At 39.9% G+C, this 25,009-nt stretch overlaps 1 protein-coding gene and 1 non-coding gene across 3 annotated transcripts in view; one reads left to right on the forward strand and one right to left on the reverse strand.

Annotated features, from left to right (window-relative positions):
• Positions 1-24,411, forward strand: part of ZMPSTE24 (zinc metallopeptidase STE24) — a 46,941-nt gene extending 22,530 nt beyond the window's left edge. The window contains exons 7-10 of one of the 2 annotated variants that reach the window (XM_021683758.1): positions 562-746; positions 11,981-12,085; positions 16,373-16,516; positions 22,685-24,411. In XM_021683758.1, coding sequence (XP_021539433.1) covers positions 562-746; positions 11,981-12,085; positions 16,373-16,516; positions 22,685-22,909 — 659 coding nt within the window. In that variant the 3' untranslated portion in view covers positions 22,910-24,411. The remainder of the gene's footprint in view (positions 1-561; positions 747-11,980; positions 12,086-16,372; positions 16,517-22,684) is intronic. The other variant, XM_021683759.2, reaches the window with a different exon arrangement.
• On the reverse strand, positions 14,248-14,351 carry LOC123324787. The gene has a single exon (XR_006540052.1). It is a non-coding gene; the product is annotated as a small nucleolar RNA U13 (small nucleolar RNA).
• Positions 24,412-25,009: the final 598 nt, after the last annotated feature.

The following is a 25,009-nucleotide window of genomic DNA, read 5'->3' on the forward strand; positions in this document are numbered from 1 at the left end:
TTTTCCTGATTATAGAAGTAAGTGTACTTATTTTATAGAGGAGGGAACAAAAATCCATAGTTCTAGAAGCCAGTGGTAAACACTTCAGTATTTTGAAATATGTCTTCATAGGCTTGTTTTATGCTTTTCTATTTATATGTACTTTTTTTTCATGACAATAATGGAACCTTATATATATGAAGTTTTATATCCTTCACAGTATATTGGTGAGCTTTTTCCTATCTTGTTTCTTCAAAAGTATTGCTTTTTTTTCTGGCTGGTTAAAATTCCATTTCACAGCTCTACCATAATTTAACCATTCCACTACTGTTGGATATTTAGACTTTATTTATTTACTTATTGCTGTAAAGCTGCGACGAGCACAAATATTTGTTGGCAGGACTGTAGGAAAGCAGACACTCTCCACTGCAGGTAGTGATTTATGTTGATAACAGTTTTCTTCAGATATTAAACAGTTTGAAAATGTTAATGTCCTTTCCACTAATGCAATTTCTAGGAGTCTCTCCAGAGAACCCCAAACTTTTTAATTATTTTCCATGCTTTGAACTGTCTTTCCCTTAGGATCTAAACGCTCTTCCCACAGCAATGCTTATTTTTATGGCTTCTTCAAGAACAAGCGAATAGTTTTGTTTGACACTCTACTAGAAGAGTATTCTGTACTAAACAAAGACATCCTGGAAGAGCCTGGCATGGAACCCCGCAAAGATGGAGAAGGGGACAGTGAAGAAATAAAAGCTAAAGTTAAAGTGAGTTCTTCTTTTCCTAAGAGACCCTGGCTTAGTTTTTATAAACAGTTCCTATGACAACTCAAAATAACATCAGTTTCTATGTAGTGAGTGGTAAATTCAAGGAGACTATCAAATAAGAACCCCATGGCCCCGTTATAATTCTGGTATTTGGGAGAGATTATTATTGTTATTACATGCTAACTACCTCTCAAGCTTTTATAGAATGTACCCATGAAAATTAGAAGCATAAGATAGGAAAATTCTTATGATTATAAGCTATCTTTAAAACAGGGACGTTGTATATATTCCCTATATGTTTATGTTCAAAGAATTTCACCAGGCAGGATAAAGAGAAGATAAACATCTGATTTTTAGCTCATTGAGACACAGTAATGATAGACTTTGGCAATGGAGAGACTTGAATTTGAATCCTGGTTCTGTCATTTAGTAGCTGTGTGTCCTTGGGTACACTGTATAGTGTTGGTCAGTTTTCTTTTGTTTGTTTGACAAATATTTATGGAACACATATTCTGTGCTGAGATACTTTGCCTAGCACTAGAAGTGCAAGAATAAAGAGGGAAACTTTGCTCTCGAGGAGCTGATGGTCTGAAGGGGAGAAAGTCATCGAAGCCCAGTACAATATGATAATTGTAATAGTGAAGCTGTGTATCCTGGATGCAGTGGGAGCACAAGAGAAGACATTCTTAAATCTGACCTGAGTCTCAGAAGCTTTTTCTGAGTTCTCTCCTGGATGAGGTTAGCTGAGGCTGATTAGCAAGATCTCAAGTACCAAGACTAAATGGGGGAGGAGGGACAATGATAAGAAACAACACAAATTTAATCAGAAACAGTTGCCAGTATTTGTATATATATGGGAATGTGCTATTGGCTTTGGTGTCATCCAGAGATGATTTTGGATCTATGTAACTCTGGGCAAGTAAGTTCTCTAAATCATAGATTTCTTAACTAAAAGATAATGCTAGCAGGGTTTCTCACCTTGGCACTATTGACATTTTGGGCCAGGTAATTTTTGTTGTAGGGGGTATCTTGTGCATCATAGGATGTTTAGCAGCATCCCTGGCCTTTCCCCACTACATGCCAGTATCAACCTCCCCTACCCTCAACAATTGTTACAACTGAAAATATCTCCAGACATTGTGAGATAGCCTGGGGAGGGAGGGGTGTCTGGGACTGGGGGGCAAGATCATTCCTGGTTGAGAAACACTGGGTAAAGATGCCTGTCTTTTAGGGTTGGGAGGATTAAATGAAACAATATAGGGGAAATACCTTGTACTCCATTTTATACATTCTAACTACCAGAAAATAACTATTATCTTTTGAACATCCATTTTGATCCTAAAAAAGAAAGTCAAGTAAAGTGCCTAGCCTAGTCATAAATATGTACATGAGGCAAGATTCTGTGAAGGGATTAAGTAACATTTGGAGAAGGCTAAGTGCTTTGATTTTGCTTATTTTTGAAGTGGGTTTATCCTGCCAGTTAGGTTGCTTGGTCTGACCAAGCATCAGGATTTTAAGCTAGGAAGAGATCTTAAGGTCATCTTATCAGTAGGAAAACTGAAGTCCAGAAAGGGTAACTCAGCAGTGGCAGTGGGGAATCATGCAAGTTCAGCAAGTCAGCCTGCTTAAGAGGTAGCTACATACCGGCGTGTGGGGATGGGGGTGGATAACATCATAGCCAAACCATGACGTTAGATAGTGGTCCATTGAGTTCAAACAATGTAGTGAAATTACTGACCTTTAGTATCTAGGGGAACATTATTCTTGGGCTTAAATCTTACAAAAGATTAGATAGTCTTTAGAAGTGTGTTGAGCAGAGTTTGAGTTATTTTGCTGACTTCTCGAAAAGCCTGCTTAATTTTGTTGATAACTACAGATTTTTAGCATCTAGGTATAGGTTACATGGTGAAGATACATTAGACATAGTCCTGCCCTGAAGAACCTGTAGTAGAGGAGACTAGCCATGTACACAGATAGCCCATAAATTAACACAGGCTGTGGTAAATAGTGGCTGGAATAATGTGGCTTTTAGAAGTTAAGAAATTAATGAGAATTCTAGTGGTAAATAGTGGCTGGGATAGTGTGGCTTTTAGAAGTTAAGAAATTAATGAGAGTTCTAATAGACATTTTCTTCAAAGAGAAGATATTTGACCTAAGTAGAATTTTGACTTGGGAATGGGGCTTTTCAGGTTGAAGTTATGGAATGAATAGAGCTGTAGAGATTTAAAAAAAAAAAAAAAAGCTACATCCTGGCTATTCTAAGACTAATGATTATGTGGATTTTTGTAGATGGAGATAGAAAGGTAGACTGGGACCAGTTTATAAAATTCTTCCTGAAGACATCGAGTGGTTGTTTCAGTGGTCTGGAAGGTTTAGATTGATTTGGGTAGAAGCCAAAGCTTGCTTTAGGAAGATTACAGTTTGGTGGCAGCATACAGGATAGAGCAGACTGGAGGCAGGGAGACTTCTAGGGGCCTATTGCATCAAAGTAACCAAGATAATGAGGGTCTGCAGTAGAGTGAGAATCAGAGTAAGTGCAAGAGTCACAGTAAAAGGTGGATTTAAAGTACCTGGTGATTGCTATTGTGGGGAGTGAAGGAAGTCAAAGATTGACTCAACACAGAGAAAGACAAATACCGTACGATTTCACTCATACGTGGCATTTAACAAATAAAACAAACGAGCAAGGGGGAAAAAAAAAGAGGAAGAGGCAAAGCAAGAAACAGACTCTTAACTATAGAGAACAAACTGAAGGTTGCCAGAGGGGAGGTGGGCAGGGGGAATGGGTGAAATAGGTGATGGGGATTAAGGAGTGCACCTGTGATGAGTACTCGGTGTTGTATGGAAGTGTTGAATCACTATACTGTACACCGGAAGCATAACACTGTATGCTAACTATACTGGAATTAGAATAAAAAACTTCATGAAAACAACAACAACGAAGATTGACTCAACACTCATTAACTATAGTGCTTTCCAGTGCATGTGCCACACTACTATTTTAGGTAGCATAGCAGGATTTTAAATTTGAATAGCTATATATTAAGGTAAATAAAACTAGTTCATGAATATGGCCATTTAGGACAAGGCTAAGTTTTAAAAAGTGAATTGGTTTAAAGAAAGCTATTGTGTAAATAATCACACGGAGAGCACACAGATGTAGCAGAAGTTTAGGAAACAGTGGTTTATTCACCTGCTACTGAACACCAACTGTGTACAGCACAGTGCGGGGGGAGGGGTCGCAAAGATGGTTTTCAGTCTGGATGAGGTAGAGAAAATGAAGCGATTCATTTAAAGTTTAAAAGAAAAAAAACTAAGTGATCTGAAATCCCTCCTCTCAGAGAGCGCTAGTAACATTTTGATGAATGGCTCTATACTGGTTATTAACATTTTAAAAGATGCTGAGGAAACTTAACTCTGGGATTTTACCCTTCTGGAGACAAACAGAGTATTTGGAACAACCTGTCTTGAAAGTAGTTTGAATAAAAGGAAAGGTAAAACTGTAGAAAAGCTGCCCCTTTGTAGAAGAAAAGAAGTATGTCCCAGCAAGTGCTAGGGTTATGTGTAAGTCTCCCCAGTTAATAAGGGTAATAGAAAGGGCAGAGGCCCCAGAGATGTGGGTTCGGGGTTTACCCACTACTCACTAGCAAGATGATCTGAAGCCAGACATTCTTAATTTGTCAGCTTCCTTTTCTTCATCTCTAAAATGAAGATAATACCCCCCATCCTGCCCAGTTTTGGTGGTATTGGGATCAAATGAGTCAGTGGGTGAATCTTGTGAAAAAGAAAGTGCTATAGAGAAATAAAAGATGTGTGATAGTTCTCTCTGTTCCTTTATGTGAAGTTAGCTTGGGAAGTAGAGGAAATCCAGTTTTGTCCAAGAATCTGTCATAAGGAAGTAAGTCTCCTTTGTGTGGAAAGTGACCCTCGTTTAAGCTCGCATCATTCCAAATCTTTGTGACTGTGTACTTCCAAACAGCGTCCTAAACCCAGCCACCTGCCACGACACAGAGGCCTGTGCTGTCTAGTAGAGAGCTGGTTGTTCTGTAAAAGAATTCATAGTTCGTATCGGGAAGCTGGCAACTAGTAAAAACAGAAGCCCGAGGACCGTGTTACTTTATCTACAGTGAGGCTACTGAGAGCTGCCTTACAGCAGTGGGGGGTAATGAGCCGCACATAAACTGTCTGATACATCCGCGTCTGCCACATAGGCCATCACTGAGTGGGAGCTATTATATTATTACTGTTATTAAACAAAACAGCCATATTTTTGCTTATTGTGAAAGCAACAGAAAAGAAAGCATGAATAATCTAGCTGACCATAAATATCTTACTATATGTATTTCTCATCTTTATAAACTATCATTTTTTTTTTCATCATTCTCCTCCTATTGGACATATGGGTTGTTTCCAGTATTTTGCTGTTAAAAATATTCTTGTAGTGAATATCTTCATATGTGAATCTTCACTCTTAATTTCCCCCTTAGAATAAGATGTCTGTTAATTGGTGCTTAAAATTGGTACTCTTTCTTCATGGCCCTGAAGGGACAGGTACACAGGTGGCTCTGCCTTTTAAAGAACTAGGTCAGTTTTTCATTCTTTTGTTCCCGTACCAGATATGCTCTGACCTAAATTTCAATATTTGAAAGGAAAACAGATAATAAATGTCAGTGCTGTTTTGCAAATCTCTTTATCTTCTTTGTCATGTATCTACCCGGAAGAATTGGGGAAGGAGAGGAAAGTGGTAGAATAAATCTGGCTGCTGTGTTCCCATTAGGTTGCATTTTTCTAAATTGTATAAAACAAAATCAGTTCCACATTCATCTGTTTTTTTGTACTTCACCCTTTTAAGTAGCTGCAGTTTATTTCAAAACCCTTAGCCTTCACTTTTCTAGAATGTATGTTCTCTAATTGTTTGTTGCAGGATACTGTGTGTGTCAGTAGATCAAGCTTGTTTATTATTTGGTTCAGATCTTTATATCTCTTTGATACTTTATTTGCTTGATGTTTCATTATTGAGAGAGGTATGTTAACAAATCTATTAATAGATTTGTCAGAATTGATATATTGCGAAGAAATAGTATTAGGTACATATAAATTCAGAATTAATGCATCTTCCTGGTAAATTCAATCTTTGACCATTCTGTGGTGACCTTCTTTAATAATGCTGTTAAGTCGTCTTTTTTTTTTTTTTTAAGATTTTATTTTTAAGTAATCTCTACCCCCAATGTGGGACTCGAGCTTACCACCTTGAGATCAAGAGTCCCATGTTCCACCAACTGAGCCATCCAGGCACTTCTTGAGTCACCTTTTAAATTGATTTTGTCTGATGTTAATATAGCTACAGCAGTTTTCTTTTGGTTAATGTTTGCTAGATGTCATCCGTTTACTTTTTTAAAAAAATTATTGAGCTAAAACTTACCATTTCAACCATTTGTAAATGTACAGTTCAGTGGTTTTTAGCATATTCATCATGTTGTGCAACCAGCCACCACTATCTCATTCATCCTCTTACTTCCCACCTTAACCATCCTCTGTCTTAGATGCCTTATACAGGGCATGTAGGTAGGTTTTGTTGTTATGGTTGTTTTTATTTTTATTTTTATTTATTTTTTAAAGATTTTATTTATTTATCTGAGAGACAGAGCAGGAGTACGGGGAGGGGCAGAGGGAGAGGGACAAGTAGACTCCCTGTTGAGCGGGGAGCCCAACATGGGCTCAATCCCAGGACTCCGAGATCATGACCTGAGCAGAAGTCAGACGCTTAACTGTCTGAGTCACCCAGGGCCCCCATTATGGTTGTTTTTAAATCCAAACTGAGAGTCACTATCTTTTTTTTTGTTAAAGCTTAGTTTATTTATATATGTTGTGATTACCGATATATTTGGAATTCTTTCTACCATATTATTTTATGCCCTTTCCTTCTGTCCTTTCCATACCCCCACCCTACCTCCAAACATACACATGTACACCTTCCTGCTTTTTTTTTAAGAACTGTATGAGGGTTTTTTAAAAATTATATTTTAGTTATTCAGATTGGAAGGTTCTTGTATGATTGTTCTTTCAATGACCGCTGTTAAATATTAAGCTTGCCCATATAACTTAAAATCTTAAAATATCCAGTATCTTCACTGCTTCCTGAACAATCCAGGGACCATACACACTTTGATCCAGTTATTCCTTTCATCTTGTGTTTTAGTTTTGTTTTAATTTTTAGCCCACAAATTAGCATTATTATTATCTTATACAGTCACTATTTAGATTTATCCCTATGCTTACCTGTTTCTTTGCTTACCATTCCCTGTTCATCTTACACCTTCCTTTTAGACATAACTTTCCTTCTTCCAGAAGTATATGTTTTAGCAACTTTTTTTGAAATTTCTGGGTTTTGTTTTTATTTCATTCTCATTCTTGGATGTCAGTTCAAGACTATCTTATTGAGTTATTTATCTTAGTACTTTATTTTATTTTTTTAAGAGATTTTATTTATAGGGGCGCCTGGGTGGCTCAGTCGTTAAGCATCTGCCTTCGGCTCAGGTCATGATCTCAGGATCCTGGGATCGAGCCCTGTGTCGGGCTCCCTGCTCCTTGGGAAGCCTGCTTCTCCCTCTCCTACTCTCCGTGCTTGTGTTCCCTCTCTCGCTGTGTCTCTCTCTGTCAAATAAATAAACAAAATCTTTAAAAAAAAAAAAGATTTTATTTATTTGAGGGAGAGAGAACACAAGTAAGGGGGAGGGGAAGACGGAGAGGGAGAAGCAGTCTCCCAGCTGAGCAGGGAGCCCCATGTGGGGCTTGATCCCAGGACACTGGGATCATGACTTGAGTCAAAGGCAGACACTTAACGAACTAAGCCACCCAGGTGCCCCATTATCTTAGCACTTTATTTATTTATTTTTAAAAGATTTTATTTATTTATTTGTCAGAGAAAGAGAGAGAGCACAAGTGGGGGCGGGGGGCGGCAGGCAGAGGGAGAAGCAGGCTCCCCACTGAGCAGGGAGCCTGATGCGGGACATGATCCCAGGACCCTGGGATCATGACCTGAGCCAAAGGCAGATGCTTAACGAACTGAGCCACCCAGGCATCTCATTTTAGCACTTTAAAGATGCCATTCTGGGGTGCCTGAGTGGCTCAGTTGGTTAAGCATCTGCCTTTGCCTCAGGTCATAATCCCAGGGTCCTGGGATCAAGCCCCACGGCTGGCTCCCTGCTCAGCCGGGAGTCTGCTCCCTCTGCCCCTCCCCCTTCTTGTGCTCACTCTCTCTCTCTCTCAAATAGATAAAATAAAATTTAAAAAGATGCCATTCCATTATGTTATAGCTTCTTTGTTCCTGTTGAAAAAGTCTGCTCTGAGCTTATTGTTAACTTCTTTATAGTTCTCTCTGGTTGTTCTTAAGATTTCTCTTTGATTTTCATGTTCTGCAGGTATGGACTTCTTTAACTCAGTCCTACTCGGGATATATTGTCGTTCCTAAATCTAACAACTTAGATCTTTCCTGAAGTTTTGAGAATTCTTAGCCAATTAGACCTTTGAGTGTTGCCTCTCTCCCATTCTCACCTGTCTGTCTTTCTGGAATTCCAGTTAGATGAATGTTACACTATCGCATTCTGTCTTCCACAAGTGATAATCACTCTTTTTATCTTTTCCGTCTTTTTGTCTCTACATCCCAGTGCACTGATTCTTTCTCTGGATATATTTACTCTATTCTTTAACCAGCCCATTGTGTTTTAATTTTAAAGCTCTATTTGTTTCTTTTTCAAATCAGTTTGATTGTTTCTGGATGTCTCCTGTTCCTTCTTCATGTTCTTAGATCTCTTCTTTGTGTAAAGTAGGCTTTTTTTTTTTTTAAAGATTTTTTTTAAATTTATTTATTTGACAGAGAGATAGCACAAGTAGGCAGAGCGGCAGGCAGAGGGAAAGGGAGAAGCAGGCTCTCTGCTGAGCAGGGAGCCTGATGCGGGGCTCGATCCCAGTTCCCTGGGATCATGACCTGAGCCGAAGGCAGCCGCTTAACCGACTGAGCCACCCAGGTGCCCCTAAAGTAGGCTTTTTAAAATATTTTATATGTAACAGTTCCATTATCTAAAGTCTTATGGAGCTAATGATGCTCTTTATTTTTTCTGCTCTTACTCATTGTTCCATCATTTTCTGAAGTCTTTGGCAATTTTTATTGTGAGCTCACAATGCGTCACTGATTTTAATCTTTAGGAATCCTGAGGGGTCTGGGTTTAGGGTACAGTCCTCAATTAGAGGATTTGCATTTGCGTCTGTCATCTGTCCCCAGTGCTGCCAAACTGGAAGTACTTTCATCTTTCAGCTTGGGATTTTTCTGGACCATACAGATCATGATTTTGAATTTTAATCAGATACTTTTTTCCCCACTTTAGGTAAGACTTGACACAATTGGGTGATTTTACCACCATACTTTTTTCTAGCTCACTCTTTGACTCAGAGTGTAGTCCTTCATGGATTTGTGCAAGGGATCTCAATTTCATCTCCTCACCTTTGGCTTTCCCTTACTTTCTAATGAACTAAACTCTATGTCTAAAAGGATATTTATGGGGTGCCTGGGTAGCTTAGACAGTTAAGTGGCTGCTTTTGGCTTGGGTCATAGTCTCAGGGCCCTGGGATTGAGCCCCACATCGGGCGCCCTGCTCAGCGGGGAGCCTGCTTCTCGCCTCTCCCGCTGCCCCTCCCCCCCCACTCATGCTCTCTCTCTCTCTCTCTCTCAAATGAATAAATAAAATCTTTAAAAAAATTTTTTTAAAGGGTATTTATAATCTCTTTAGCATTTTTAGATGTCTGAGAGTTCTTCAGACTAGTTAGTAACATTGCCAGAAGCAGGTGTCCAGTGGTGGGTATGTATGTATGTTTGTGTTGGTGAGTGAATATGTATGTGCACGTGTGTGAGTGTGTATAAGATTAAATTGTTCATTGTGTCTTGGCACTATTTAGATTGAATCTGGGAAGTTATAAACAATTTTATTTGGCTTAGTAAACATATTTCATCATTGATTTGACCACCATTTATGTTTAATTATTTTGCAGTACTGTAATAATATGCAAATGGTTACACATGTGTCAACTAAAATTATTTGATTGATGAATATTGAATAATTTACTTTTACATTCATAATTGTGTAAAAGTTGAAAGCACAGGTCTACCAGACTACCTGGCTTCAAATGCCAAACTTTGGCTGTGTGGCCAGAGGAAAATTAGTTAACTTCTCTGCCTAGATTTTCTCATCTGTAAAATGGTAATAAGAATATGTCATATGGTGGTTGTGGTATATAAATGAGATAATTAAGTATTTAGCACAGAGGGTCTATGTTTGTAGTCATTGTTTAATAAACGTTAGCAATTTTTGTAGTTATTTTTTTCATCTTTCCTGGCCCAGTCTTCATATGTGTCAAAGGGGAAAAAAATTAAAGTTTTCTCCTTATATAATGTCTGTTTCTTCCATATTGCTTTTTTCTGGATCTAATCTTCCATCTTAACAACTTCCCTAATATATCTGGTAATTCTTGGTTGTCTACTCTTTAGTAAGAGAATGGGACTAAAAATTTGCCTGGAATCTCTGAGCCTATCGATAAGGTGTTTTCACTTTGGGCTTTGCTGTAGGCTGGCCTGGGTAGGCTTTTTGCTGGGCAACACCTGGTGTTAGTATCCTCCAGTCTTTCGTGGTGGAGTGGTCAGAGTTCCCAGGGAATACTCTTTTGATCTTCTGCCTGGAGGGTAGTGTTCTGGGAGCCGGGTGCAGGGTGAGGGCTGGGTCAGGAGAGAGAGTTGTCAGTATTCAGCATACCCTACCTACAGCTAACCAGTTACATAGTCTCTTGCTAGTGCACTCTAGTCTTCGCTGTGCCCAACCCTTGGCTGAAAAGTTCTCTTCTTTTGCCCTATCCAGAGAGAATAAATGTTCAGGCTCCTGCCACAATGAGGGAGGAGCAGTTGCCTTTTGGTGTGGAGCTGGAGAAGGAATCTGAAGCTTTAACTACTTCTGAAGCCGCTCTTACCCAATTCTTACTTTAGGGCCTTCCCCTTTTCTCCCAGTTCCAGAAGTACCTAATGTTGTTAGTTCCCAAGCCCTTTGCAGACTGTGTGGTGTAAATCAGGCTGGTTCTCTTTGCTCCACTGCTGGCTTGTGAGTCAGCTTTCTTTAGTCTGCTAAGTCTGTTCATATGCCCGTCTGATTTCCTGCTTCCAAAATGTTGCTGTTGTCACCTCTCATGTTTTCCCCATCCGTGTGGGTTTATATCTTTTAAAAAAGTTCCTTGACTATAGTTTTTTTTTTTTTTTTTTAATTTTTTTTTGAAGATTTTATTTATTTATTTGACAGAGACACAGCGAGAGAGGGAACACAAGCAGGGGAGTGGGCGAGGGAGAAGCAGGCTTCCTGCGGAGCAGGGAGCCCGATGTGGGACTCGATCCCAGGACCCTGGGATCATGACCTGAGCCGAAGGCAGACGCTTAACGACTGAGCCACCCAGGCGCCCCTCCTTGACTATAGTTTTAATGGGGATTTTGGAGGGAATAACAGTTGTGAATTGTGAATGTTCTTTCCGCCATCTTAACTTGGAAGTCTCAGTTTTTTAAATGGCAATTCATGGTGTATTGGGAGGTGACCATAAGTGATATGTGCTTATTTGTAGATAATTTGGAATATAGGAAAGATATAAAACAGTTAAAACACCACTATAATTGTATCATATAGAAAAAACTGCTGTTAACATTTGATATATATCCAGTTTGTTTTCTGTATTTGTTTTTATATACACATTCACATTTTTTCAAAATTGGAATCATTATTTTTAGTTTTGTATCATGCTTTCTTCACTTAATAAACCATTTTCCCATGTCAGAACATAATTTTGGAAACACTTCTAATGGGTTTACAATATGGCTGTCATATAAATTTGTCATGATTTATTTAAATATTGTCTATTGATAAAGATTTATATTTTTAACATTCTTTTTTCTAATCTAAATTAGACTGTAAGCTTCATGAAGTCAGGGAATGTCTGTCTTGTTCATGATTCTTTCTTCAATGCTTAAGCTAGTGTCTACCATGGAGTGATTCAGAGAATGTTTTATTAAGTGGATGAGAAGTTTTGCACAAAAGTCTGATTGTTTTCTTAAGTTAGTTAGAATCTAAGAAGGGCTCTTACTAGATTAAAAGGCATAAATTTTTTGAAGGTTGTTAATAATTTTATTTTCAATGTGTTCTTTGATTTAGAATAAGAAACAAGGATGTAAAAATGAGGAAGTGCTTGCTGTACTTGGCCATGAACTGGGGCACTGGAAGTTGGGACACACAGTCAAAAATATCATTATCAGCCAGGTAAGTTGGGAGTGACAGTTCTCTTTTTACGGCACGGTAGTCAAAGAAGTATGGCAGACAGGAGAGGTGGTCTGGTGGAGAGGTGGCTTCATCTCACGGTTTCCTGACCTAATATCTGTAATCTTAGGCAAGTTCCTTAAGCTCTCTCTGTCTCCAACCCTTACTGAATGATAATACCCCCTAGGACTGATGTAAGAATAAATGAGTTAAGGCATAGAAAGAGTTTGGAGTAGTATGTGGAAGTGGTAAGGACCGTGTCATTTTTATTGCTGTTACCACCATCGTGGCCCCCTCCAGAATCCCTCAGCTCTAGGAACTGCAAAGATCAAAAGCCATGAGTCTTGATAAGCTGGACGTTAAAATGCTTTATTTATTTTTTAATTTTTTTTTTTTTAATTCTCATGTTAATCCCCATACATTACATCATTAGTTTTAGATGAAGTGTTCCATGATTCATTGTTTGTGCATAACACCCAGTGCTCCATGCAGAATGTGCCCTCCTCAATACCCACCACCAGGCTAACCCATCCTCCCACCCTCCTCCCCTCAGAACCCTGTTTGTTTTTCAGAGTCCATCGTCTCTCATGGTTCGTCTCCCCCTCCGATTCCCCCCCTTCATTGTTCCCCTCCTGCCATCTTCTTCTTTTTTTTTCTTTTCTTAACATATATTGCATTATTTGTTTCAGAGGTACAGATCTGAGATTCAACAGTCTTGCACAATTCACAGCGCTTACCAGAGCACATACCCTCCCCAGTGTCCATCACCCAGTCACCCCATCCCTCCCACCCCACCCCCCACTCCAGCAACCCTCAGTTTGTTTCCTGCAATTAAGAATTCCTCATATCAGTGAGATCATATGATACATGTCTTTCTCTGTTTGACTTATTTCACTCAACATAATACCCTCCAGTTCCATCCACGTCATTGCAAATGGCAAGATCTCATTCCTTTTGATGGCTGCATAATATTCCATTGTATATATATACCACATCTTCTTTATCCATTCATCTGTCGATGGACATCTTGGCTCTTTCCACAGTTTGGCTATTGTGGACATTGCTGCTATAAACATCGGGGTGCACGTACCCCTTCGGATCCCTACTTTTGTATCTTTGGGGTAAATACCCAGTAGTGCAATTGCTGGATCATATGGTAGCTCTATTTTCAACTTTTTGAGGAACCTCCATACAGTTTTCCAGAGTGGCTGCACCAGCTTGCATTCCCACCAACAGTGTAGGAGGAACAAAGACAGTCTCTTCAACAAATGGTGTTGGGAAAATTGGATAGCCACATGCAGAAGAATGAAACTGGACCATTTCCTTATACCACACACAAAAATAGACTCCAAATGGTTGAAAGACCTCAATGTGAGACAGGAGTCCATCAAAATCCTAAAGGAGAACACAGGCAGCAACCTCTTTGACCTCAGCCGAAGCAACTTCTTCCTAGAAACATTGCCAAAGGCAAGGGAAGCAAGGGCAAAAATGAACTATTGGGACTTCATCAAGATAAAAAGCTTTTGCAAAGCAAAGGAAACAGTCAACAAAACCAAAAGACAACCGACAGAATGGGAGGAGATATTTGCAAATGACATATCAGATAAAGGGCTAGTATCCAAAATCTATAAAGAACTCATCAAACTCAACACCCAAAGAACAAAGAATCCAATCAAGAAATGGGCAGAAGACATGAACAGACATTTTTCCAAAGAAGACATCCAAATGGCCAACAGACACATGAAAAAGTGCTCAATATCGCTCGGCATCAGGGAAATCCAAATCAAAACCTCAATGAGATACCACCTCACACCAGTCAGAATGGCTAAAATTAACAAGTCAGGAAACGACAGATGTTGGCGGGGATGCGGAGAAAGGGGAACCCTCCTACACTGTTGGTGGGAATAAAATGCTTTATTTTTAAACTTTTTTTTTCTCATTTACAAGCCATTATATATCTATTAAAGAGAACTGTAGTAGCTATAAAGAAGAAAATAACAATTCCTGTAACATTCTTCCTCTGGGGTCTAAATCAACTCTCTAAAGCAACAGTTACCATGGTTGTGAGGCTCCAGGCAAAATACCACTATATCCTGTTGACTGGTTCTGAGCAGGTGTGGCCTTAACTGAGTCTGAAGTGGGTGTTTGTTTTTGTTTTGTTTTCATGTCAGACGGGTAATGTGCTAAGGTCATAACAAGGTTTGAGGGAGGCAGATGTCACACAACGGCATAAACATCCAATCATCATACTTAAGAACTATAAAAGGATCAGAAGTGGGTCTTTGTATCTTTCTAAAGGCCTGCTGGTTCTGGATGGTGGTCTGCATGGGAAGATCTGTGAGCTCCTCTGGGCCCTTCTTGTTTGTTGCCTTGCATCTTTCAGTAAAAAATGAATTCCTTGGCTTAAAGCTAATTGTATGGATAGCTGGCAGTGCGTAAGACAGTAAATAAGTCCAAATCCAAGTTTAGAGTATTTAGTCTAAAGAGGAAAATCACTGCTGCTTTCATGAAGGAAGGGGGTGCAGTGGAATCAGGCTACCACGGGGTAGTGGGCTGGTCCCTGAGGTGTGGTACCTGATCCAGGGAGGGGTTGACTGCCCCTTCTAATAGATTATGCACTCAGCAAAAGCCAGTAGGGGGATGGATATCTGGGTTGTTAACTAATGCACTGACTCCTTCCCTGGCACCTTGGCCATTTTGTTCAAGAGCACCTTGACCAAGTCGTAGAGTGGCTGGGGAGAGAAGCTAACATCCACAGAGCAGGTATCTTCTCCACCTTATTGAAAGCCTCCTTTACCGTGGACTCTTTTAGTGAATATTCACATTGGACCAAAGTACTATCATACTCTGGGCTAATTTTGGAAGTTTTTTCACATATCTCTTTTCCAGATCTTGTTAGCCATCCTTGAGTTCGTTTCAAGGCCCTGATCATTCAGCCAAACTATTATTTGCCCACTGCCAATAATTATATATTTTTAGCTCAGGCCTTCTATCCTTCCAGACTGAGTGGGCAATGAGATATACTACCTAAAATTTCCCTCATTGAGAGTATTTCCTTCACCGCTGTCTTCCAGGAACAGCCCCAAGTGATTCTCTAATGCCACAGCAGTCCACTTTCAGCCGGTGCCAGAAATATTGTATTGTTTGTAAAATGGGTGTTCAACTTTTTCATCCTCAGATGATTATAGGGAGCTCCCCGTGAGTAAGGGTTGATTGAGGGGTGGCAGGAGTTGGTATACTGGGCGTATGAGCCACTTGCCCATTTAACTTCTCTCTTCATGACATCCTTCATTCCCACTTGCATAGATACCACTTAGACCGGATGTTGGAGTGCTTCAGGGCATACCAGTTTCCTGGCTAGGTGGATCAGTTTAGGAGGGGCAGCTCAGGCTGCAGGATCCTAGTGTCCCATGGTCAGGAATCAGTCTCTGGGAGGACTCAGTAGCAAACCAAAAGTTGTTTTTCAAAAGGCAAGCAGTTACTTGACATAAATGGCTCGCATAGCTTCTAATCCTAGGGGCCTTCCCCGTGCTGAAGTTTTCTGTTGGAGCTTGTCATGTTGGATCCACTGAGTTACAAGGACTGAATGGTAGAGCTGCTTGTGCTTCATCCTGGGCCAGCTGGCGAAACTTATGCTGAGCCCCACTCTAGGCTGGTAGCTTTTGAGGCATCTGGCGAATGGTTTGGAGCAACACATTCAGATATGGTACCTCTGGCCTCTAAGATCCTGACCTGCCAAGGGAAAGAATGGTATTTGTTCTCCAACCTTACTTTAGTACCCCTTTACTCATATTTTGGTGCAGACTTTTAGTTTTTTTTCTCTTGTTTATTGTTAAAGATACATCTACTTTTTTCTTGGACCTAACTACTCAGTACATCTCCAGTGGTCCTAAAGAGTATTCAAGGGACTCTTGTTTTTTTGGAGCTTCCATATCAAGGTGAGGTAGAAGGCCTTGTGTCTGATTATGATTTAGTGCAAACAAAGCCAGAATCCATTCTAGCCCTTTAACTTTTTACAGAAAGAAAATATTCCATTGCTATTGGCCACTTCAAACCCTCAGTCATAGGAGGCTCCATTAGGCCTGTCTTTAAAGAAAACTATACAGGTTAGACATTTGGGGAAATTTTATTTTTCTTTCTAGAATAAAATTATAAAGTTACCTAAATAACTTTTTCTGTGATTACACTAGTACCATTCTTAGAATCACACCATGATGTCTGATTCTAGTTTTTTGATGCTTCTGAAATCACCTTAGTAATAAGTTAGAAATTTTGTGTCTTTCTTTCTAGATGAATTCTTTCCTGTGTTTCTTCTTGTTTGCTGTATTAATTGGTCGAAAGGAGCTTTTTGCTGCATTTGGTTTTTATACCAGCCAACCCACTCTAATTGGATTATTGATCATCTTCCAGTTTATTTTTTCACCTTACAATGAGGTAATGTATAATTGTTAAAATTATCTCACATATGCCCTTGCATTTCAAATCTAGAACCTTTAAGATAGTGAAAAAAGGAATAAACAAAAACTGTAGTTTTAACAAGTAGATGAAACAAAGTCTTTTAGTCCCTTGATTGACTGGCCTAAGAAAGTAGCAGAAAAACCCCAAGCCCAAATGAACAAATGCTTGCATACTGTTAGCAGGGGGAAAAAAGTAGAGGACTAGACTTTAGTGGTGGAAACCTTGATCTAACGTGTACCTCAGAGACTTGGTGGATGGAGATTAACTATTAGAATGCTATGTCCTAGATCACATATTCACCAGTGCTTGGCTGAAAATCTTCTGTGTGTGAGGGAATGAAACAATGATAGTTGAGTATATGTAGGGCTAGATGTGGGAAGCTGTATGACACTGTTCCTCTGATCTGTTCTCTGACTACCTGCTTCAGAATAGCCTTGTCGGGGGGGAGGGGGCTGGTGGCTCAGTTGGTTAAGCGTCTGCCTTTGGCTCAGGTCATGATCCCAGGGTCCTGGGATCGAGCCCCGTGTTGGGCTCCCTGCTCCACTGTGGGGAGCCTACTTCTCCCTCTGCTTGCTGCTCCCCCTGCTTGTGCTCTCTCTCTGTCAAATAAATAAAATCTTTAAAAAAAAGAAAAAGAATAACCTTAGGGGTCACACCATAGGCCCTTTAAATCAAAATTGGGTGTGTTATGGTAAGTGAATTTCAAGAACCACTGCTCAGATTGCTCAGTAGGGGGACTCCATGCAGGTGGTAAGGCATGGATTAATGAGACTGTATATTAACAAATCTGATGATGGCAACATGTCATGATATTTGATAAATTAAGTCAAATTAAGCCAAGAAATAATATTGAGGATTTTGAGTTGTCTCCATTCAGAAAGATTCATTCTTTGAGACAGGTTGTAAAGATTTTAAGGTAAACCAAATGAATCCTCTTTCTCCATTACAAAGGGGGAAGGGATTCAGAAAGAAAAATAGAGAGGAATAGATGATATTTGCATAGTGTTGTCCATATAAACTAACAAAGTTTTCCAGAGCACTGAGATTTACTACCTTTAGAATCTTTTTTTTTTTTAACTGGGGAAAAAATATTTGTAAAATATTTATAAAAATTTAATGTTTATTTAATAAAAAAATTTTATATATAAAATTTTTATAAAATATTTATAAAAATGCCTTATGCAGTTTGTTACTGCTTAAAGAAGTTAGAGACACTTTTTTTTCAATTTTATTTTATTATGTTATGTTAGTCACCATACATTACATCATTAATTTTTGATGTAGTGTTCCATGATTCATTGTTTGTGTATAACACCCAGTGCTCCATTCAGTATGTGCCCTCCATGATTGGGCTAACCCATCCCTCATCCCCCCTCCCCTCTAAAACCTTCAGTTTGTTTCTCAGAGTCCATAGTCTCTCATGGTTCATCTCCCCCTCCAATTTTCCCCCCTTCATTTTTCCCTTCCTACTATGTTCTTTTTTTTTAACATATAATATATTATTTGTTTCAGAGGTACAGGTCTGTGATTCATCAGTCTTATATAATTCACAGCGCTCACCATAGCACATACCCTCCCCAATGTCTATCACCCAGCCACCCCATCCCTCCCACCCCCCACCACTCCAGCAACCCTCAGTTTGTTTCCTGAGATTAAGAATTCCTCATATCAGTGAGATAATATGATACTTGTCTTTCTCTGATTGACTTATTTCGCTTAGCATAATACCCTCTAGTTCCATCCACGTCATTGCAAATGGCAAGATTTTTGTTTTTGTTTTTGTTTTTTTGATGGCTGCATAATATTCCATTGTATATATACATCACATCTTTTTTTTTTTTTTTTAAGATTTTATTTATTTATTTGAGAGAGAGAGCACATGAGAGAGGGGAGGGTCAGATGGCAAAGCAGACTCCCTGCCGAGCAGGGAGCCTGATGTGGGACGCGATCCAGGGACTCCAGGCTCATGACCTGAGCTGAAGGCAGTCGCTCAACCAACTGAGCCACCCAGGCGCCCTACACCACATCTTTATCCATTCATCTGTTGATGGACATCTTGGCTCTTTCCATAGTTTGGCTATTGTGGACATTGCTGCTATAAACATTGGGGTGCGTATACCCCTTCAGATCACTGCATTTGTGTCTTTGGGGTAAATACCCAGTAGTGCAATTGCTGGGTCGTACGGTAGCTCTATTTTCAACTTTTTGAGGAACCTCCATACTGTGTTCCAGAGTGGTTGCACCAGCTTGCATTCCCACCAACAGTGTAGGAGGGTTCCCCTTTTCTTTTTTTTTTTTAATTTATTTTTTTTATTCTTATGTTAATCCCCATACATTACATCATTAGTTTTAGATGAAGTGTTCCATGATTCATTGTTTGTGCATAACACCCAGTGCTCCATGCAGAATGTGCCCTCCTCAATACCCACCACCAGGCTAACCCATCTTCTCACTCCCCTCCCCTCTAGAACCCTGTTTGTTTTTCAGAGTCCATCGTCTCTCATGGTTCGTCTCCCCCTCCGATTTCCCCCACTTCATTCTTCCCCTCCCGCTACCTTCTTCTTCTTCTTTTTTTTTTTTCTTAACATATATTGCATTATTTGTTTCAGAGGTACAGATCTGAGATTCAACAGTCTTGCACAATTCACAGCGCTTACCAGAGCACATACCCTCCCCAGTGTCCATCACCCAGTCACCCCATCCCTCCCACCCCACCCCCCACTCCAGCAACCCTCAGTTTGTTTCCTGAGATTAAGAATTCCATATCAGTGAGGTCATATGATACATGTCTTTCTCTGTTTGACCTATTTCACTCAACATAATACCCTCCAGTTCCATCCACGTCGTTGCAAATGGCAAGATCTCATTCCTTTTGATGGCTGCATAATATTCCTCCCCTTTTTCCACATCCTCGCCAACATCTGTCATTTCCTGACTTGTTAATTTTAGCCATTCTGACTGGTGTGAGGTGGTATCTCATTGAGGTTTTGATTTGGATTTCCCTGATGCCAAGCGATGTTGAGCACTTTTTCATGTGTCTGTTGGCCATTTGGATGTCTTCTTTGGAAAAATGTCTGTTCATGTCTTCTGCCCATTTCTTGATTGGATTCTTTGTTCTTTGGGTGTTGAGTTTGATGAGTTCTTTATAGATTTTGGATACTAGCCCTTTATCTGATATGTCATTTGCAAATATCTTCTCCCATTCTGTCAGTTGTCTTTTCCTTTTGTTGACTGTTCCTTTTGCTGTGCAAAGCTTTTTATCTTGTTGAAGTCCCAATAGTTCATTTTTGCCCTTGCTTCCCTTGCCTTTGGCGATGTTTCTAGGAAGAAGTTGCTGCGGCTGAGGTCGAAGAGGTAGCTGCCTCAGTTCTCCTCTAGGATTTTGATGGATTCCTGTCTCACTTTAGGTCTTTCATCCATTTTGAGTCTATTTTTGTGTGTGGCATAAGGAAATGGTCTAGTTTCATTCTTCTGCATGTGGCTTCCAATTTCCCCAACACCATTTGTTGAAGAGACTGTCTTTTTTCCATTGGACATTCTTTCCTGCTTTGTCGAAGATTAGTTGGCCATAGAGTTGAGGGTCCATTTCTGGGCTCTCTATTCTGTTCCATTGATCTATGTGTCTGTTTTTGTGCCAGTACCATACTGTAGAGACACTTTTTTTTTTAAGATTTTATTTTTAAGTGACCTCTGCACCCAATGTGGGGCTTGAACTCACAACCCCGAGATCAAGAGTCACGTGCTCCACCGACTAAACCAGCCAGGCACCCCTAGAAAACACTTTTTAATGACATTGCCGTTTCTGTCTTCTGTCACAGTTCAGGCATGCCTTAAGGACAGTGAGCTATGTCTACTTTGCTTTTTAAGCAGTTATGCTCTTTATTTAACTAATTTTTTGTCTCTTCCTCACTGTCAGGCTGATAATCCTTACTACTGTCAACGTGACTTTGCCTTACATTGTTATCCCTTTCTAGTTTTCATCCTTAGCCTACCATAGGTGGGGAAATCAGATCATCAAACTCATTAAGTAGCAGTTACTAGATTCTGACTGATTTGAAAGGTCCTATTCGAAGTATAGGCATGCCCAGTGTTAGTGGTTATCCTTTGTGTTAGCTAATTTGGCTACGCAGCGGGTTTGTGTTTTTCTTGTTTGCTTCCTTATATTGAGTGGTTGAGTTCGCTTCAAAAACCACCTAAATAAATGTGGGTATTAGAGTAATTTGAAATATGATTAATCTGCAGAGATACTAGCAATTGTTTAAAAAATCTTAGCTCAGGGGCGCCTGGGTGGCTCAGTTGGTTAAGCGACTGCCTTCGGCTCAGGTCATGATCCTGGAGTCCCGGGATCGAGTCCCGCATCGGGCTCCCTGCTCGGGAGGAGCCTGCTTCTCTCTCTCTGACCCTCCCCCCTCTCATGTACTCTCTCTCATTCTCGCTATCTCAAATAAATAAATAAAATCTTTAAAAAAAAAAAAAAAAAATCTTAGCTCAGAAGATTTGTTTCAAAAAGACTAGATATTTATTTATTTATTTATTTTTAAAGATTTTATTTATTTATTTGACAGAGAGAGATACAGCGAGAGAGGGAACACAAGCAGGGGGAGTGGGAGGGGGAGAAGCAGGCTTCCCGCGGAGCAGGGAGCCTGATACAGGGCTCGATCCCAGGACCCTGGGATCATGACCTGAGCTGAAGACAGACGCTTAATGGCTGAGCCACCCAGGCGCCCCAAAAGGACTAGATATTTAAACAAACAAACAAAAAACTTATGCTAATGTCAGTGTTTCAGAAGGCATGATAGGAGGGGCGCCTGGGTGGCTCAGTTGGTTAAGCGACTGCCTTCGGCTCAGGTCATGATCCCAGGGTCCTGGGATTGAGTCCTGCATTGGGCTTCCCACTGAGCAAAGAACCCGCTTCTCCCTCTGCCTGCCACTTCCCCTGTTTGTGCCCCCCCCCCACAAGAAGATAAATAAAATTTAAAAAAAGAGAAAAAGGAACCCTATATGACATTGTTTCTTTAAAAGAAAAAAAAGGCATGATAGGAAAGAGCTGTTTTCCTGGGAAAGTTGGGGAAAATGACCTATTGAGAAGAGTTTGGAAACCTACAGCAGAGCAGGAAAGTGCAGGTATGGTATCTGCTTATGTTTTTACTTATTTAATAAGAGATTCAAAGAATGCTTAAAATCAGGTAGGTTGATAGGGACCAACCACATAATGATTCTATCCTAAAAAACTATTCAAGATGGAGAAAGAAATTTCAGGCAGAATTCAGATAGCTTTGAATATGTTTAAGAAGGTATTAGGAACTCCCAGACTTTATTTTGAAACTATTTGCTAGTAGAAGTGAGAGGTACAAATGACTTTTTTTAAACTTATTTTTTTAATGCTGAAGTATTTTAAGGTAAGACTAGAATTCATGTCGTTCATCCTGAAGTACTCCAGTGTGCAAAGAAATTGTTTTTCCCTCAGAAATTTATATTTTCAAATGAAATTTGACTCCTTTGTAATGGTCATTTTCAGTGACTGGAAATTTATTCTTGCAATGCTGCCATAGCTCAGAACATTGTAGAAAATTCAATTTTGAGGTTGTCATTAGAGGCTGAAGCCTCTTATGTGGAATTAGCAAGAATATGTTTTTATAGAGAAAGAAAGAGTCTGAATGAAAATCACCACGACTTAACTCTGACCCTGAGGAAGGTGATGTGTGTGGTCTGTGGAGCCACCGAGACTCTCAGTGCCACCACCTTCTAGCTGTGTGACTTCCACCAAGTTACTTCACCCCTCTGAACGTCACCTTCCTCATCCGAGAAACAGCAGTAAGAGTAATTACCGTGTGGGACGGTTGGGGAATACGTACAGTGCCTACCTCAGTGGCTGACACATGGCAGAATCTTAAAAATTCGTGTTTTTTTGGTCAGAAGAGCATTCATTGGGATATATATCTTTTTCTGGTCTGTTTGCTTGGGAGGAAAAAAAAGCTCAATTTATAATTCCCCACCTCAGGTTCCCTAAATTTGAGTGATCTTTCTTTGGGCCTGCTGCCTCTCCTATCCTGAGCTGACCTCCCCTGCAGGCCTTGCTCATGTAGCCGTCAGGGGCAGCAAAGGAGGGGGCAGTGGTTAAAACCCTTCTGTTTACTTTTTCAGGTTCTCTCGTTCTGCCTAACTGTCCTAAGCCGCAGATTTGAGTTTCAAGCTGATGCATTTGCCAAGAAACTTGGGAAAGCTAAAGACTTATATTCGGCTTTAATCAAACTAAACAAAGATAATTTGGGATTCCCTGTTTCGGACTGGCTGTTTTCAATGTGGCATTATTCTCACCCTCCGCTACTGGAGAGGCTTCAAGCTTTGGAAAACTCAAAACAAGACTGAGGTGCCCAGGGTCTGTGACTGAAGACATTTCTGATTATTTCTGTCCTGGCAGCATGTTCCAGCTCTTGATGTTTTTAAACTTTTTTTTTTTTTTTAAAGAAAAATTATTAAGTACAGAAAAACCCAGATTTAAATACATTTAATATCTCATGTCAAAAATGACTTTAATGATCCATTTCTTAAAGAAAACACTGGATGAAATTTTGAGGCTTAATGTTTTTAAAGGCATAATTTTATCTTTAGCATCTAATTTACCATCGACTTTTAAAATTCTTTGAGAAAATACAAAACTTGTTTTATTTACACACTAATATGGAATCTGCATATAATGTGTTCAGGGGCGTACGTTTAAAAGAGGAACACCACCTCAGAGTCCTCTCTGAGGCAGAGACAGTGTCCCAAATCATTGTGCTCATATGTAAGTTGAGATTTGTTTTTGCTTTCATGCTATTGTGATCTAACGTGGCCAATCAGTGTTTTAAATAAGGAAGAGAATAATCGGTAAGGCTGATGTTAATTAAATGAAAGCAGTGAGAAATACGTTCTACTGTTCTGCCAGATTTCTCAGTTCCCTCTCTTGCTTTACACTGATCAGGAGCTTCTAATAGTGCTTTGAAATTAGAAATTATGTTTAGAATGTTTTAAATCACTGGGTTTTGTTTTTGTTTTTAGGAAAATATCAGTCTTTATCTTTCTTTCTACATGGTTGGTATAGTCCCATTAGGGGTAAACTAGTATTTTTCAGAACATTCAACTTTTTCCTCATTTATACTCTTTTTATTAAAAAATAGTGCATCCTTTCACTTAGCAGAAATTGCCCTATCGAACAGGTTTTGCTATTTTTAAAGTGGCAGAATGTGGAAAGAAGAAAAAAGGAAATGTTAAGAGACATAAGGGTGAAATACTGATGTTTCTTTTAAGGTATTTCAGGAAAAAATATAGTTTTATATCTCTTTCAAGGACAGAAAAGTTTTAGTTTTTATTTTTGTAATTTTTATCGGGAAGTCATAAGTACTATTTAATCAGGCCTGATTCCATCTTTGAAAATCACAGTTCTTGATGAGCAGCTAATTTTTATTTTCAAAACAAATGTCATGAAAGATTTCCAGTTTTCAAAGCTGTGTGTTGGACTGCTTCAAATCCCTGTCCATTTTCTGAATGAGAACTGACTTTGTGCCAGAGCTCCCCCGCTCTGGTAATGTTTCCCTTCTGGGCGTTTATTCCAAAGTGGAATCAGCTGTGCACCTTTGGTATCTGGCCAGAAAGTCTTTTACTCAGCTCATATTTGGGTAATGTCTTTACATGGAAATATAATAAAAATGAAGGTCTAGTTAGTGCTGCATTATTTATTTTCCTAAGGCTAAAGAGGAGCAGTTTTTTGCTTTTATCCAGCATCCTTTGTCCGTGAATTCACGCTCTGATAACTGCCTTTCCTTCCTTCTGTGCCTTTAAATACAAATTTCAGTTCTGCACAAGTGAAACATTAAAAATTGCCAATGCAGATTGATGGACTTTGTCTTTGATTTGATAAAATTGTGTGTCATTTGTTACCTAGATGTGTATTTATTAACCCCAGAAGAACTGAGGGCTAGTCATGAAGAGTAGGAAGAAGCAGCCCCACTGCTGAGAGACGTCAGCGCCACCCTGTGCCTGACCCGCACAGTCCTCCTCGGTGCCTTCCTCCTGCCCCGCTCCAGAGCGCCTGGTTCTTGATGTTTCCTCAGAAGCTGCATCTGGAAGCACTCTTCCATTTCCGTCAGCTCACATGGGCCTGGGCCTGTCTGGTCTGCTCCAGCTGCCTCTTTGGGCTCCTTTACCTGTGGCAGCAATAACTAGCTTTTTAATATGTGATTGTTTTGACCTAGTTCCCTCCAGTTTATGGATCGCAGAGGCATAGGGATGGCGGACAGTACCAGTGGGTTCCTGAGGTATTGACCAATCGGAGCAGGAGGAGAGAGGCCAGCACGGGAGGTGCCTCTCTGTACCCTAATACTCGGTGGATATGCAGGGGGCAGGACGAAACAGATCCAGGCCTCGGGTAAAACGGCATGACCTCAGCAGTGTTGATCTCTGAATCGAAGGTAGAGTATACACTGCCTT

Source organism: Neomonachus schauinslandi, chromosome 4 (assembly GCF_002201575.2).
Source record: "Neomonachus schauinslandi chromosome 4, ASM220157v2, whole genome shotgun sequence".
NCBI classification, from domain to species: Eukaryota; Metazoa; Chordata; class Mammalia; order Carnivora; family Phocidae; genus Neomonachus; species Neomonachus schauinslandi.